Raw genomic sequence first — 17,076 nt, forward strand, 5'->3', positions numbered from 1 at the left:
CGGATATGTGCGCTATCTTAGGTACTATTCTGCATGTACATATCTGTGCCTGTGCTTGTAGGCTGTGTGTGTCTACAGATCGCAAGGTTGGAACGACGTTGGCGTGGAGGAGACATTGCCTGATGACTTTGCGACTACAAACCAAACCCCGCCTTCACCGCGGAACATGTTGCAGTTGCTCGATTTGCTCCCCTTGATCACTAATCCTTCGTGTTTCAACCCGACTTTGGATTGCATCGCCTTAGTTTAATGCTCTGTTGGTTAGGTATGGAGCAGGACGCTAGCGACTGCTATTCCAGCATTGGTGGATGGCCTACACCACGGGCTGCCTTTTTACTGTGTCCTCACCTAGTGGTAGCCCGTGGTAGCGGCATCAACAAGCCTCGCGTCGCGTCGCCTCAACGTCAGGTAGGCGGGCAGAGGTTCCGGGGGCCTGCGAAGTGCCCAAGACGATGCTGGTGCTAGTGGGACTCGACCGGCGGGGAGATAGGGTTAGTGGAGGGGACCGAAAAGTCAATTGACTTCCTTACCCAAGTAGGTCTGACACCGATGACGATGGCCGATGATGCCGCCCTTGAGCCAATACGTGGTATCTGTAGCCGCGCAGACAAAATCGTACCATGCCTTCATGTGTAGCGAAGGTCCAAATGCCCAAAGGACCGGCTGGGGGGTCGAGGTGCAATACCAGTGGGAGCGCACCTCAGTTAGCTCGCTCGGTCCTTGGCAAACCTGCTCAGCATGCGTCCGTGGGATTCCGTTAGCCATCCTGACCACATCGCCGACGATAGCTAGGTGGCGAGCTGAGGCAACAGTCACGATCTTGGCATGGCGGCACCTTGTCTAAATACAGAGTATTCGCTTCGCTACTTCGCTGCCTCATGCCGCGCCGCCAAAGACGCGTCTTCGGCATCACGACGCATCACTTTTACGAGCCTGCCAAGAGTTTGTTGCTTCAGAGCAGTTGGATTGGAGCGCACTGCATCGCCGTGAAGCCAAGACCAGGGATTGGGCTTGGCGGTCATTCGGCGCCGGCGGCTGCACCGGCATCGGCCATCCGGCAGCCCGGCGGGCAGACATTACAGTCCGTCCGGAAATGTGGAGGCGGAGGAACATACAAGGGGACGTAGACGCTTCAGGCCGGAAACTGACAGCTTGAGAGCTGCCGAATTCCCGATAGGGGTTCCGAAAGGGGTTGGAGGCAACGTGGTTTATATGCAGACAAGACGGGTGAATGAGCAAGCAAAATTGAGCAAACGGGGATCTAGTAGCTTGTTGTTCCTGCTCGGCGGATTTGCAGCCATCAACCATGGCCACGGTAATGTCGATTTAGTAACTTTGGAGCAAATCACTACCCTGGATGGAAGAGGGGGGGCTGGGGTTTGGAGGACTGGGAGGAAAGGGGGGGGGGGGGGGGGGGGGGGAAGAGGGGGGAAAAAACAAGAAGAAAAGAAAGGGAATAATGCCAAGAAAGATCGCGGCAAGGCGGCAAGCTTGAGCTTGTCGTTCCACGTCCGTTATTGCCGCCCGTCAGATGCTGGTCGTGTCTCATGGTGGCCGGTGCTTCGTGCTTTGGATGACAAGGTAAGGTAGTTATTGCAACTGCTCGGTCTCTGGGGAATAGCATCACGTCGCATAGCGGCAGCGGCAGCGGCGGCGGCGGCGGTGGCGGCGGCGGTAAGCTAAGGGTTCTGTTGCTGCGGGCGGGAGCTGGGATCAAGGAATCAGAGTTTGGTGCAGGTGACCAGTCCGTCGGGCACCTCGAATGGGGCCCATCGGGGGGTTGACTGAAGACATGGCTGAACACACCATTCCTCGACGGGGGGTATGTAATTAACGTCTTTGCTGGGACTCCCGACGTTGTGTTTGATTTTCCTTTGGGGGATGGGGTTCCCCTGGTACGAGCCCCAGCCGCCATGTCATAATCCAAGTCTTGGCCTGAGCTGATGCCAGAGATCAGAAACGGGAGATACAGGTGACAAGAGACGAGACGGTGCTCGACTGCGAAGACACATACCAAATGTCCAGGGGTGACGGTGACTTTGCTGCGACAGTGGCGACGACAACAACGGTGGCGGCAGCAGCACGGCGAAGGGAATGGCAGCGCGGGCATCATCTGATAGTGAAGCCAAGAAGCACAGAGTGGCAGAGCCTCAAGGGCTTTCCATTAGAGACAAGGTGCCATCGATGATTAGGTAGGGTGTGGATGGTGGATGGTTGTTAGTTGGAATCACCTCACGGATAGTCAAATGACAAGAGCCAAACACAGACAGAGAGGACCGGGCACCTACCTACAGGGCAGCCAGCACCTCTCAACTGATGGACCGTCTTCCAGACAAAGCACAGAGACACGGGCATCGATAGTAAAGTTAAGGTCAAGTCTTACTTTGCACCTTATCTGGACAACAACAACAACAAGAACAACAACAACGACAACGCACTCCCGACTCGACAGTGTGACGGTGACAAGGCGAGAAGGCTGGGACAAGGCGGCGACGCTCCGTACCGCACCGCACGGCACCGTAGCGACGCCCCGGGCATATGTTCGCATTTCATCTGGGGGCCCGGGTGGGAGCTGGAGGAGGGTGTGGGTGGTGGGCCGTGTCACGGCCCTTCGGATGTGATGCTGCACCACACGCGCCTGCGGAAATGGTGGAGAATGGCGACGGGCTGGCTGTCTGAGGTATCGGTAGCACAATTGGAGATGGATGGGAACGATGTTGAACCTAATCCAATGGCGACGCGATTCTCGGCTGGATCTGGCTCCTTCTCTGCGTCGCTCTCGTGCGCTTGCTCTTTGCTTGTGTTTGTGCTGCGTCTTGCGTGTGCAGATAGACATCCAGCCAATAGGTACTCCCGTCAATAAGTGCGATACTCCAAGGCTTGTTGTGACAACATCGCATTCCATCGCCGTTGCGGCTTGGGCTGGGTTGGTTTGGATTGGCGTTACTCACGGGCTAGCCTCCGAGGTGACACTATCAGACCTGCACTGCGGCTTCAGGCACTGGCATCATCAGCACTGGCATTGACATTGACATTGACCGGCTCGTTTCTGGCCGCGGTGCTTTGTTCTAAGTTGTTTGGTTTTGTTTTAGTCCCGCAGATGCAGCCGAGGGCCGTGGCCGCGGACAGGTACTTACCTACCTTCGGTGTAGGTAGGCATGTAGAAAGGTGGATAGGTGGACAGGTAAGGTAGACAGGTACACTAGGTGCAGACGTGCGTTGTCTGTCGACTGCAGGTGCCAAAAGATGCAAGTAGGGTGAAGAAGGACATCTGCCAAGCCCGTCAGTCCTGCGGCCACTTTCTCAAGATGAGTGTGGACGTTGGCCTGAGCCCAGAGCTCCGTGAAGAGCCAAAGAACCAATCCCGGTCCACTTGCATCGAGTCACATTCCGCTCACACCGGCTGCAAAGAGGAGGGGAGTGTGAGTACGGATACCTACGTTATGGGGAGAAACACGGATGGGCGGGCACCCTTTCAATCGCTTCGAGTTGGATCGAGTCAAGACGGGAAGAGATGGGATGGGGCTGCGTTGCGAACCGAATCATCATCATCAAAAAAAAAAAAAAAAAAAAAAAAAAAAAAAAAAACATCAAAAACCCCCATCATCGCGACATGACCTGGCCAAGAGTTCTCGGGGAATGAGTGCGACGCACGAGACAACGACAATGCGCAACGGTGGAGACTAGATTGACAGTTGACGAGGCCACGAGACGACGGGGAGCAGGGCTACCGGGGAGGGGAGCGGGGAGCCTGCGAGCGGGCGCAATGACAGTGGAGGCAACAAGAAGCCGGCCACAGCGACGGGGTTGGGCTTGGAGACGGAGACGCAGACGCAGACGCAGACGCAGATGCATATGGAGATGGAGCTGGAGATGGAGATGGAGATGGAAATGGAAATGGAGTCACTAGCAAGGGTGACGGGACGTCTCGCTCTCGTTATTTTTGCCGTCCGTCTGTCTGTTCCTTATGCGAATCGCCGTCCCCCTTCTCGTGAGTCGGTCGTACTGATGCCAGATGCATAGGTATCTGAGACTTACAGCAGAGCAGAATGCTTGAATGCTCCTGTCCACGTCAATGGTCGCCCCATCATCTCGACTTTGGTTGGGCGATTTCCCTTCATCACCTTTGAACATGGTGCGAGCCGGTGTCCAGCCGTGCCATCGCATCGCGGAGCCCCGCGGAGTGCGGAATCTCAGTGTCCGCCTTGGGCAACGGAAGTTTATCTCACCGTATCGCCGCGTGTCTGAGTCTGACCTGACCGTGCATTGATACCTGCCCTTCCCTTCATTGAAGAGTCTCACCACGTGAGGCGGACCAAGGACAGACGACAAGGCGAGCGGAAGGGCCCAAGCACAATCGACGTCTCGTTTGTCTTCCACAAGACCCCTTTTACACTACCAACACCACCACCACCATCCTATCCTCAGCGCCCAGGGCAATGGAGACTACTACCTTGGTTAGAAGTCGACAGGGAGAGAGGGACGAGATGGAAAGGAGAGCAAGGGATGCGGAGGTTAGAAATCGGTAGAAATCAGGCCATTTGCCCATAAGACGACAGGCCGGCCGCACAACTCACGCAACGCACTAGTCGACTTTTGTTCGACATTGTGCGACGCCCGCTCGTGGGAGCGGATTGAGTATCTGGCATATTGAAGAGATGGGCTTGACATCAAAATAGCATCCCCATGGGTCGAGAATGAAATTGTTACACACGGCACGCTGGCGGATACAGTTTCCCAGCTGAGAAGACTGCTTTTTTCATGGTCGCTGTTTGGCCCGTGCGCAGCCACCACGCACCACGCCAGGATATGATGCCAATACGTACCTTGGTTTTGCTACCCAGTTTTTTAGATGCCAACCTACCAATCCGGCTTGGCTGGCTATTTGGGGTAGGTTCAGTTGGGGACTCCTCTGATTGCCGCAGACGCAGATGGATTGGAGTTGGGGTTGGTTGGGGATTGGAGAAGCCGGCGCCATCATCACCAGAAATGGGTTGCAGTGCATTGCAGAGCAGTGCCGTCTCGGCAGTCCGCACACGCTTACGGCAGGTCGGAACATGAGGCGATTGGCGGCCTTGATCTACCTACACTAGTTCCAACGCCCCTGCTGGGCGTGCTTCAACCCAACACGGAGGGATGCGAATCCTTAGCTATCTAGCTATCCATCCGTACCTATTGTGTAGTGCGATATCGCCGATGGCCGATGGACAATGCATTCTGCACATAAAAGTTAAAGTCCGGCCGGCCGAGATTCAAACGTTGTACGGACATCGGACTCTTCTAGACAAGTTGGTCCAGCTCAGAGCAAGAGCGTCGGTAAGGTATTCGTGGTCCTGCAACCTTGGGGTGCCATTTCGAAGAGAAAGATGGTGGATGGAGCTGGGAGTCGAGCGGGCGCTATCTAGGCTAGTCCTTGCTGGGGTTGGCAGTCCATGGGGGGGGACCACCTTGAGAAAGAGAAGAAGAAAAGAAAAAAAAAAAAAAGGTAGGGACTGAACAACGAACAGGGGCCCGGGTTAATTAGCCAGGTAACTGACTCTTGTTGCTCCCGCTCCCGCTCTCGGTCTGATGGCGGGCTCACATCCAAATTTGCCCCCTTCAGGGCGCGCAAGGAACTGGGAAGATGGTAAAAGCAGAAACAGGGAATGGTGACATTTCTTATGAGGGTGACTCGGAATGCTCACTACAAGGATGCGAGGCTGTGAGGGCGTCGATTCCGGGCTGTCGACGCGTGTGCGTTCATCGTGCCTCATTTGAGAGTTTGGCGGGATCAAGAGCACGAGCACATTCCTTAACCCAACTTGAGCCGGCTCGCCTCGCTTCGCTTCGCCTGGCCTCGCCCTGTCGAATGATGGTCGACTTCAGGACTGTTGCTCCGTTGGCTGGCAAGGAAGGGATTGGATGAGGAGAAGGGGCTGGTAGGACCAGAATTGGAGGATAGGATTGAATGGGCTGCGAAGGTGGTAAGGAACGTCTTCCATATCGCAACCCCGTCCGGCGGCAGACGCTTGACGTGCCGGGGGTCGGGGCCGGGGCCGGAGGGTTTTGCACTCTGGGCCGAGCGGTTTGTTGTTAGTGTCAAGTTTCAGAAGCAGGCACTCGCCGGCATCAAACACTGGTGGAAGCCAGGCACACATTTGCAATGATGATACCTCAGGAACCCAAGTGCCTCCCTAGGTACCTTACTCCATGTCCCAGGCAACAAGGCCTAAACCGCAGAAGAGCGGTACCGGGCTTCATTCAGCTTACTACGGCACTGCAGCAGGTGTTCGTAAGGCACCAAGTACACATGTGGATGGACGACTTTCAAACCTCAAGGCACGACTTAAGCTTTCCACACCTGCCTTACACAATTGAAGGTGGCGCCCGCTCCATCATCTGTGCACAACCTCCTCGCAGCAAAGACTGTCGATCAAGCTGGCTAAGCTGGCATTGGTACATACGGCGCAAGGTGCCTATGTACCTAGGTATCCTCAAGACAACCTTAGCACAACGCCAATAGCCGCAAGCGTCCGAATGCTGAACTTCACCAAACTCCAGCAACAGGGAAAGAACAGGACGTGTAACGCAGTATTGAATCCGTAGAGTACTACTGCACAACACCTGAAGAACGAGATGGAAAACGCACACAGGCACAAACAGCGACCCACTCGCACACACACACCCTCATGTGCGCCCGAACCTAGGGCACATTGCCGACGAATCGGCTGAGGAGCAGGGGCTACCTTGATTCTTCAGATTGTGAGGTTGAACATGGCATGTCCGTCCCCCAAGTCCTCGCATGCTTTGTTCCTGCAGACGAGATGGTGTTCGTTTCCGCCTCATTCCATCCATGTCCTACATACACTGTCTGACTTGCTCAAAACTCGGTGCGAGAGAGGCGCAGGACACACACTCACCCGCTCACTCACCCACCCACCCACACAGTCGTTGTTGCACAGCGTCCATCACTGCCACATGCATTTCTGCGGTCTTGGCACGTTGGCTTCGACCTTCCTCGACTTGACGCGCTGTCCAGGTTCCTGGTTTCGATACCTAGTGCATTCAAAGCTGCACGGGCTGCCACTCATTGTACCTTAGGTATGTATCTGCGAACACGATACAGTGACACTGTGTAGAAGGCCTATGCTGCGTAACAATATTCTGCAATGCATCGTCGAAATTGCTGTTGGATGCAGGAGGAGAAAACAACAACGAGGAGACAGCATGTCTTCTCCGGGCAATGAACAAAGGATCCCAGGAGGCCGTTCGGAACGATGCGAGAACGTTGTCCCATCTGTTTCTGTTGCGTTTCCTGCCACCCGAGTAATGTGCACAGCGAATTGGACGATCGCGCGTCTTCTCGAGATTGTTGGATGTTCGGCCTTACTCTGAACCGCAAAGTTCCTCGTGCCGCAACTCTGTTCGCGTTGGCTCTCCTGCTGTGCCCTGGTGTTCTGTGGTTCTGCGCCCGTAAACATGTCGCCCAATGAAATTCAAACAGAAAAAAATGTGACAGGAGGCTTTGTTTCTTGCAGTCGCGTATCGTACCCCTGCCATCGACTTGATGTTCGCGCTTGGTGGAGCTGCCCAAGTAGCAATGCGGTCAGAATGAGAGGCTTGGCGAAGCGCAAACCGCAGGCCAGCGGCCGCTACTACATCGCCTTGTGTTTTCGGCGAGGCAATCATAGATCATGATCAGATACGCTACATTGAACCAGTATTGTACGCCACCACCCAGCGCGAGGCCATGGTCGCTAAATGCCTACTGCGGATGCCACGCCGCCGATACTTCAATCGTGGCCTCCTCCTCCATGCTTGCTATCAGGCGAACTTCGAAACCTTACATTGCCCAAGCAGTACAGATACCCCCTCGTTGTCTACAAGGTTGATTCCGTCGTGGGAAAGGCCGCCTGTTTCCAGAGGCTAAATCTAGAGCAGCTGGTCAAGCGAGCGAGAACACGCGCCTCACACCATCTCAAGATATGATGAGATGGTTTGTCTCTTGTGCATGAGCATCGCGTCCAAGCTCCGTTGAGAACAGCGTTGCGGCACTGCGTGAAGAAGCACAGGCGGCATCTGCATGGTATGGCAAGGTGATTAGGCAGTGAGTGCGACCAAACGAACGATGTCTTCTCAGGTTCGTCACTCGCCATGTAATCCGGCATACTGACAGCAGTGAAGACTCAGCAGAAGCTGATAGAAATGTGTCCAGTCCGGGATAAGAGCCGAGACCCAAAATCATTCAACATGATGTTCCTCGAAGCTTTTGCGCCGTAAGGATTGCATCACCAATCCCCCCCCGTTCAACTTCATTTTGTGTACACGCCCCCCTCTAGTCCTCTCCGCCTGCTCTACCAAGTACGTACGGAGTACAGACGTGCGTCTCTTCAATCCCATGCTGCCGTGGCCTCTCTTCCCGCCCATCGCCCATTTCTTACCATTCACCCACCCTTCCGTACCTAGGTTAGGTACTATGTACTGCATGCACTACTGCGTCCAGCGGAGGCATGTATTCGTACTCTGTACATAGTAGAATGAGCAGCCTGCCCATCCTGTCTCCGAATTCACAGCCATTCATTGGCCATCCATGATGCCCACCCATGTGTTGATCATTCTTCTTCTTTCGGGGACCTGAGCCTCATCCACAATGCTGGGGCTCCTAGCCTTGCTTGTTGGCCGTCAAAGGGGGGGGGGAGACGCTCTGGGGTTCCCGGCTCTGGGTGCTGTGCTTTGCCGCACTTCGCTGCCTCCGTCCTTGACGAAACAATCCCGGCCTCGCACCCTGTCAGGCTGGCTGGCCGGCCGACTTGACAAGCTGGGTGCTTTGTGTTGTGTGGTGTCGCGCGTCGTCAGGCCGTGTTCGCTGGTCCGCGGCCCCGTCGTTCGTTCGTTCGTTTGTTCGTTCCACATGCCCGGGCGGTATTGGTATTGCCAAAGGCCAATCTATTATCCGTACCCATTCCAATAGGTCCATTCCATCCCATCCCATCCCATCCCGTCCACACCTCATTCATTCCTGTGCATGGCGGCCGTCGCCGTTATCGTCTCTGTGCCTTTATTTTAGCACGTCGTGCCTGGCCGCTTCGTTCTTCGGCACTTGGAGCAGGCCCCAAGGTGCCGGCTGCACGGAATGGAGGTAAGGCACCTCAAGGTAGGTACGGAGTACTGCATAGTAAGGTAAGGTATGTATCCAATGGACCCTAACCGTATGCGGATACTCCGCAGGTACTTCCCTTCCGGCGCTTCGCACGGCGGCTTTCCTGGTCTCCGTCACGTCTCTCCTGGTTCGTTCCTTCTTTGTACTGGCTTGGCATGACTTTTTGTTCAATTCATCATTTCCTTCCCGTGCTGCGTTCGGAAGAATCTTGTGCCAACCAAAGTTCCAGCCGCGGACTACCTTACGGCGTAGTCCAATAGCCAGCAGTGGGAGCCATTCACATCAGATCAGTTCCCAATGCCACCCATACCAAGCCTTCTTCACTCTTACTGTCTGCCAACCCTAGCTGTTCGTTCCTAGCGTAGGGTTCGGGACCTGGGCCCTGGTCAGGCACGAATCAATACCCGCGCGGGGTTCCCATACCAAGGCCTCGAGCGAAACCGACGAGCCATGGTGGGTGTATCCGTACGGTAATGAGGTGAGGTGAGGTAAGGTAAGGTAAGGTGAGGCAAGGTATGGTGCGGTACGTTACCCCCTCTCCTTTTCTCTCGCCTCCCTGAGTTCCTGCCACTGCGAAAACGAGCCACAAGCACCTGCGGATACTCTGTACCATCACACAGGAGGGAGGAGGGAGGAGCATCCCGTCTGCTCGGGGCCCTACCTCGCGGTACCTCCATCCGTACCCTCGGCTATACACAAGGGCCGGTATCCCTAGCTAACGTGGCTTGGGCGGCACCCTGCCGAAAAACCAGTCGGCGTGTAGGACTAGTGCCAAATCCAGCAACGGCTCGTCTTATTTCGTTGTTTAGCCAGGAGCATTGAGAATCGCTATGCCTATGCGTTTGACGAGTTGGACGAACATTTCCTCAGCCAATGCCAAAGTCCCGGGCAAGTCAGCATCAGGTACGGGCTGATCTGATCTGGTCTGGTCTGGTCTAGTCTGTCTGACTGCGGGACCGCCAGCAATATCTGCCTTCACTTGCCGAACACTGCGGGGTGTCGCCCAAGGCCCTGCTCCTTGGATTGACTACTGCCTATGTCAATCCAAAGAGCGTGACATCGAGCGAAGCCAGAATCACAGGCTAAATGAGCGGTGCCTGAGTAAAAACAACCCCGTCCATCCAGTCTCCATCTCTATCGGTTCGGTCGGTTCAAACTAAAAGGGCCAGACGAAACCCAGCCGTGCTACTACCCTGCATGCTTCAAAGACGTTCAGTAGACGTTGAAGTCACGTCGTGGCACAGTGCCTCACCCGCAGCGTTCCCCGACAATGTTTCTCGGCCGGGTTCCCGGCGACGTTCGGATTCGGAGCAGCAGGTTTCCTTGTGACGGCGTTCGAGGCCGACGTCTTTGTCAGGGCGCCATGTCCAAGAAGGCCGCGCTAACCCACTCCGTCGACGTGCCTGCATCTCTGCAGCCGGCATCATGAGTTGCCGTCATGTCAACGCAGCCCAGCCCGGTGTTACGGTTCGACCCCTTCGATATCTGCTGATTCGACACACTGCCTCGGCTTGTGCTGTCATGAGCCTTCTCCGCGCGTAAGAAGACGAGGTTGCTGGCTGCTCATGACGGATGGAGGGATGGATGGATGGATGGATGGCGATAACCTGGTGCGCGTTGATGCGGCAGCCCTACGATACATCGACCTACCCTGCTTCGCCTCGTCTCTCCACCAGCCTCACATTGTGGTGCGGTGCGCTGCGGATACATTCAAGTTGAGTTGACTTTGTGTCGTTGACTACTTCGTCTGCTTTCTTTCCTTTCCTTTCTCAGCATGGCCGTCGGGCGTTGCCTCGTCTCCGACGGACGGACATGTTGGGCTTTCCTCCTGTGCACTGCGTGGTCAGTGTCCGGAGGGCCGCTACGTACCGTCAGTTCCCGTACAGACATGTTCCTTGTCTCAGGTCTTCCTCCTCGAGGGCGTCTGTCTTCATTCTTTTGTGGTTTCCTGTGTCTGTGTCTGTGTCTGTGTTTGGGTTTGTCCGCCCATGCTTCCCTGGCTTCCGTCCCTCTTGCCCTTGTCCACCACTCCTCCTCCATTCAACATTAATCGCTAGCCCTCTACCTTTTTCTTCGCCTTCCCTCTATCTAGAACTCAACCGTGGCCGTCAATCCTCTCCTATGCCACTGTCATCCGCATCAGCCATGACTTTAGCCCATCACCGGTCCTCCACTCTTCGTGCGTCCCATCCCATCCCATCCCATCCCATCCCATTGCATCAAATCACTTGATGGCTCCCTCCCTGCCTCTTCCGCTATCCACCATCCCTCCACCTTCCACCCATCCGTTTCGACGCAGCCATACCTGCGTCCCCGAGCCGGAGTACCCAACTACGGCGCGACATTGGCGCTACAGCCTTTGCAATGTGCTTCTGAGCTTACTCCGCCTCGTCCCCCCTTCACTTCATGTGGCTTGGCACGGCTTGGCCAAACAAGGACATACCATAGAAACGCAGTAGGCGGCGATTACGAGCAGAAGCCACCCTCAGATAGACGGCGCAGCAGCACGGCTGTATCTCACTCTCCCATCAGCAGGCTCGGCTCGGCTTGGCATGCCGTCGTCGTCGTCGTCGTCGTCGTCATTGTCGTCGTCGTCGGGGGGGCTCCCCGTCGCAAAAAGCAGATATGTTGCCTAGCTATGTATACGGCCCGGCTACACACTCCATCATGCGAGAGAAGAGCACCAAAATCACTGGCATTCGGCAACCATTGCGGTAGGACGCAGCTGTCGCAGGCTAATGACCAATTACTATGGATCAACAATGAGCTTCTGGGAGGATGAGCAATAACCGACAAAAGGGATGAAGTCGAAGTGGTGGCCTTCTTCTTACCTCAGCGTCTTGGGAGTGTCATGTTAGATGCCGTACCTCGTTCCTGGGCCTTGGGAACTCTTTGCTCCACGGCCTCTAAGACTCGACCCCTCATTTCATCTTGGCTCCACCACGACGAGTTACAAATAGTAGACGATTGGGGTTCCCTTACTGCGACGAACCCTGTGCCTGCATCATTTCCCAGCGGCGGCTGCATCTAAATCTGCATCTCGACAGCCAGCACCGGCAGCACCAATACCAGCACCAGCACCACCACTGTCCTTTGTTCCCCCTCCATCTCCACTTGGCAAAACACCTACTGCATTAGATGAAGCCAAGACAGAACAGCAGCATAAGACAAGACGGGGCAAGCTCCGCCAAACCGCAAGTAAGGTGAGGCATACCTACTTAGTACACACAGCGACAGAGACAGAAGCATCTGCCACCCGCCCCAAGCAAATTCAGGCAAACCAAGCAAGCACCGGCCAGCAGTTGCCATTTCATTTTCTGCCTTTTCATACCTTAACCTTGTCCTACCTTTGCTGGCCTCCTGGCTTGCATTCCCTGGCAATCGTTGCCGTGTCTACTGCCATGCCTACGTATTGGTAGGTAGGTAGGTGCCTGCGTACCAAACTAAGATAATGCTTTAGGAAAGGTAGAAATGCCCTGGTGCCTTCTCCGGCGCCGTTCCCTTCTTCTCGGCTTAGTGTCTCATTACTACGTCTACTTGAGCTCGTTGGCTTCAAAGACTGGGAAAAGAAAGACGATCATATCTCCAGTCAGAAGTCTTCCAGACAGACAAGCAGGTGTACGGAGTACAATTAGCATATAGTCTAGATACAGAACATCAGACAGAACACACCTCCCGCCGCCCGCAAGTAGCAGTAGGAAACCCCCCGTCAAAATCGGCTCAAGCCAAGTCCAAGTTCCCTTGTCTTCCCCGTCCATGTCCATGTCCATGTCCATGTGCAGGTCCATGCTCATGCCCTACCTGAGGTACCTCGCGCGAAGACACGCAAAAGGTACAGACCAGTCCCCGGCGTCTTCTCTTTCCCCTGCCATCCTCTCCAGTTCGCCCGCCCGCCTTTGATCGCCGACCGTTTCCCCCAAGGTCTACGGGCCTTCGTCCTTGTATCTCTTCCCTTTTCGCTCTCACACACGTGCAGAGTCTCTCTTCCCCCTTCCTTCCGCCTCTCCCATCCCCCCGTTCATCCACCCACCCAAAGCAAAAGCTCAGGGCATCCAAATCTACACTACCCCATCCGTACACACCTTCTCTTCATTCTGCGACCCTCCTACCCTTCTCTTTCGCTCTCTCTCTCTCTCTCTGACCATCTGTCTGTGCTAACCCCCATCCTTACCTTCTTCATTCCCCTTCATAACTTCACCCTCTCTTTACCCCCACCCCCCTACACCCCTTCCCCTCCTCGTACATACACAGACACACTACGGATACAGACTCACGCGCCTATCCCCTCTTCGTCCCTCAGTCTCTCTCTCTCTTTCTCTCTCCCTCTCCTCCTCCCTCTTCCCCCGTCTCATTCACCGTCCCCCTCCCCGATCCTCGCGCACCCCTCCCCCCCTGCAACCTCCAACTTGCTGCCACCGACGAGACGTCCTATTATGGGTTGTGTGTCTTTGCGTCCCACCGCCGCCGCCGCCGCCGCCGTCGTCTCCGCCTCGTCCTGCTCCCCACGTTAATCGGCTCTGCTCTCTCAGAACCTGGTCGTCCACGACCACGTCCCCTCCTGATACGACTGCCAAATTGATGCTTGTTACCATTGCTCCTCAACCGCCGCTCTGCCCCGTCCGCCCTGTCTGCTTGGCTCTCTGACGTACATGGTAGAGCTTCATCAGCTACCCTGGTTCGGGTTCAAACAGCTTCCTGCTCTTGTCGACAACGGCACCTTGCCAGGCCGTGGCCGTGGCCCTACGTCGGCATCCCGAGCCTTGAGCCCTGAGCCCTGAGCCTTGAGCCTTGAGCCTTGAGCCCGATCTGCCCTGTACTTGACAAGGCCTGCTTTTGTCGCTCTGTTCTATCCTCGTTTACTCCAGTTGCTCGACCCCCATGGTAGCCTGGACCGTTTCTCTCTACAAATTCGTCCAGTCTTCCGATCTTCACGCGCAAATACCAGTTCTGCCGTCGGGCACCGACATGATATAAGTCCATCGCCGGCTCCGCGATCTCCATCTCAGTCATTGACCATTTTGGCGCCTGCGTCTGCTGCTCCTCTGGTTCTGCTACTCCCCCAGCTTCCGAAGCTAAGCTAACGAACCTGGGAGCTCGAGGCCCAACCGCTCGGTTCAGAATCAAAAACCTCCGAGGCCCTCCCTCCTGTTTATATCTATTCTGGAGCCTTTCTTCGACATTCGAGGGTGCAAGATCATCTGCAATCACCGCCACATCATCTTCACCACTCGTTGTTACCTTCACATAACGACTGCGTCTTTCTACCTCTGGCTCTCTCTATATATCCCCTTCTCTCTCACACACACATACACCACCACCTCTTGACTTCTTTTGGTCTTCGTACCTTCGTCAATCTGCAATCCGACACCTTCCACCTCGTGGTTCAAAAATTGCCCGCCACCTACACACACACATACGTACACACAAACCTCTCTGTCCTCGACCGCGTCCATAACGAGGCAGAGTAATCGCCCACAGCACGTCGGACTTTTGGACCAGCCATTTCGTCTGTCTGTGCAGCGCTCGAACCTTAAAACGCTGGATCTTGCCATCTACCTCCGGTTCCTGGCCTACGCACGCCACAAGCCTCTTACACAGTCACCTACAAACCGCTGCCATACTTACGAAGAGTACCTGGCTGGCCTGTACAGCTGCCTAGCTACTTTCTGGACGCGCCGTGGACGCCCGTATCGAGCCCAGATCAAGCTTCCCTCTCTGTCCGTCTCTATTTACGACCAGGTGCCTCGCCGTCGCGCCATCCGACGCCCAACTGTGGTTAAATCGACGCGAAGGGTTCCGCTGTCCACCTTGCTGTAGCTGTTGACCTCAAAATTTTTTCGTCGAACAAGGTCGATCCGCCGAAAAGAGGCGTACGGGGGGAGGCGGTACTGTGACCTGGATGTGACGACCAGCGCACACCGAACCAAGAACCGACTGTTTCCCAGTTCCAGCTCCACACACTTCATCGTATTCACCTTACCCATCAAGTGCCTTTCATAACCTCCCCTCTTTCCCACCCTCTCTTTCCCAACCGTCTTTTTTCCGAACCTTACTTAGTCTTGACACATATTAAGACACAACTTGGTCAGACTAGATCCCACACAGTCTGCACCATCATCATCACCACCTTGCTCTACCGTCCTTTTAGAATCAGTTCTCCAACGCGCAGCATCATATGCCCACCGCGACGGCAACGGCAACGACCGCAACTTCGTTACTCACTCCATCGCACTTCGCGTACTCTGTTGGTAAGTGGCGCAACTCTACTATGCTCTGTTTACTTGGACAACGTTGGAAACCGAGAACTTACACACAATTAGACTCGACGCTGCCGGAGGCCAAAATGGCGAATTCCAACGTTCCGCTAAACCCTACGTTCGTAGGACACGTTGCATCCACCTTGGACGCTTTGGTGCTCTTCGAAGCTTGTCTCAGCAGTGCTTTGCAGCACGTTCCCCGAAGGCCTCACGACCGTGAAAGACAGGACCTCATTAAAAGCGGAAATGTTTTCATTTACGAGGAGCACTCGTCTGGCATCAAGCGCTGGACCGACGGCGTTGCTTGGAGCCCCAGTCGCATCCTAGGCAATTTCTTGATTTACCGCGAGCTCGACAGGCCCTTCCCCCCCGGCGAAAAAAAGCGTGCCATGAAGAGGAACAAAAAGACGACCGGAGTTACCAAGCCCAGTGATGTGGCCTCACGACAAGGAAGTGTCAACGGGGCTGCTGCCAACATGCCTGGTATGGGTGATGGTTCAACCCCAACGAAAGACGCTGAGAGGGCGTTGATCGGTTCACTGGTTGACTCGTATCCTTTCAAAGAGAATGGGCTGGTGAAAAAAACCATCAGCGTCACCTACCAGGGCGTTCCACATCACCTGGTTTCCTACTACAACGTGGAAGATGTGACCGAGGGCAAGCTTCTGACGCCATCTAAAGACCACCAATTGTCGACCATCATCCCTCGAGGCGAACTGATCATGTCTCAAAATTTCAGGGCACCTATCGACGAGGTAGAAATGGATGACTCGAGAGCACCTCACGGCGGTGGACTTTTCGCCCATCCGTATCCCGTCAACAGTCACCACCAGAGCATGTCGCGCGCTATGTCCGTCCCTTCTCTTCACCACATGGGTGGCATGGGTACCCAATTTGGACAAGCATCCTACATGCCACAGTATTTGAGTGCGGTGCCTGGGTCTGTAGGCAACGTTGGGTACGCGCAACCACAACACCACCCGTACTACGACAACATGGGCCGACCAAATAGATATGCCTCTGGCGCAGGTTTGGGCCCTGACTTATCACGGACAATAGCCTTGGAACCTCAGCACCACCCCCGTCGTCATTCCACGGCATACGAGCCCACATCGGGGCCGGACATGAGCCTGACGGGTAGCTTGCCTGCTGTGCCCGATCCGGCAAGATCCATGGGGGGTAATTATATGTCCAGTATGCTCTACTCGCAGCAGCCACAGCGGGTTACCGATATGACATCACACGAGGCTTTCCCTGCTCAGTCTCCACGAAACGTACACTCCGAATCCGGCTTGGGCGGCGACAGGTCTGCACCAAACATCACCTTCGACGGGATTTCTCGGGATTGGAACTCATTCGACCAACTCGAGGATGATCAAAATCAATACATGTCTCAAGGGAACTCTGCGTGGCCAAGCGGGAGCAACGCCATGAATAGGACTTGAGAACTGGCGACACCTGCCACTGACAGGAGTCCGATCTGTGAGGAAATGGCACCTTGGAAGTGCAGAGGAACAAGTCGCCCTGAACGGGGCCTAGAGCGATCGCCCTTGAACGACAGTGTGCCAAATGTTGCGGGGCGTGACTTCTCAAACGGCAAAGGAATCTTACAATATTTCCGCCGAGAAATTGGAAGAGTGTGGGACAGAGGAAACCGAAGCAGGACGCCTCGTGACTGGC

At 55.2% G+C, this 17,076-nt stretch overlaps 1 protein-coding gene across 1 annotated transcript; it reads left to right on the plus strand.

Annotated features, from left to right (window-relative positions):
* Nucleotides 1-15,482: 15,482 nt before the first annotated feature.
* On the plus strand, nt 15,483-16,841 carry sge1 (Global transcription regulator sge1; the record flags this gene model as incomplete). Its single annotated transcript, XM_036638730.1, has 1 exon — nt 15,483-16,841. The coding sequence occupies one exon, from the start codon at nt 15,483-15,485 to the stop codon at nt 16,839-16,841; it is 1,359 nt and encodes a 452-aa protein (XP_036495831.1).
* Nucleotides 16,842-17,076: the final 235 nt, after the last annotated feature.

This window comes from Colletotrichum siamense (assembly GCF_013390195.1).
Source record: "Colletotrichum siamense strain Cg363 chromosome Unknown KSG_Cg363_contig04, whole genome shotgun sequence".
Lineage (NCBI taxonomy): Eukaryota > Fungi > Ascomycota > Sordariomycetes > Glomerellales > Glomerellaceae > Colletotrichum > Colletotrichum siamense.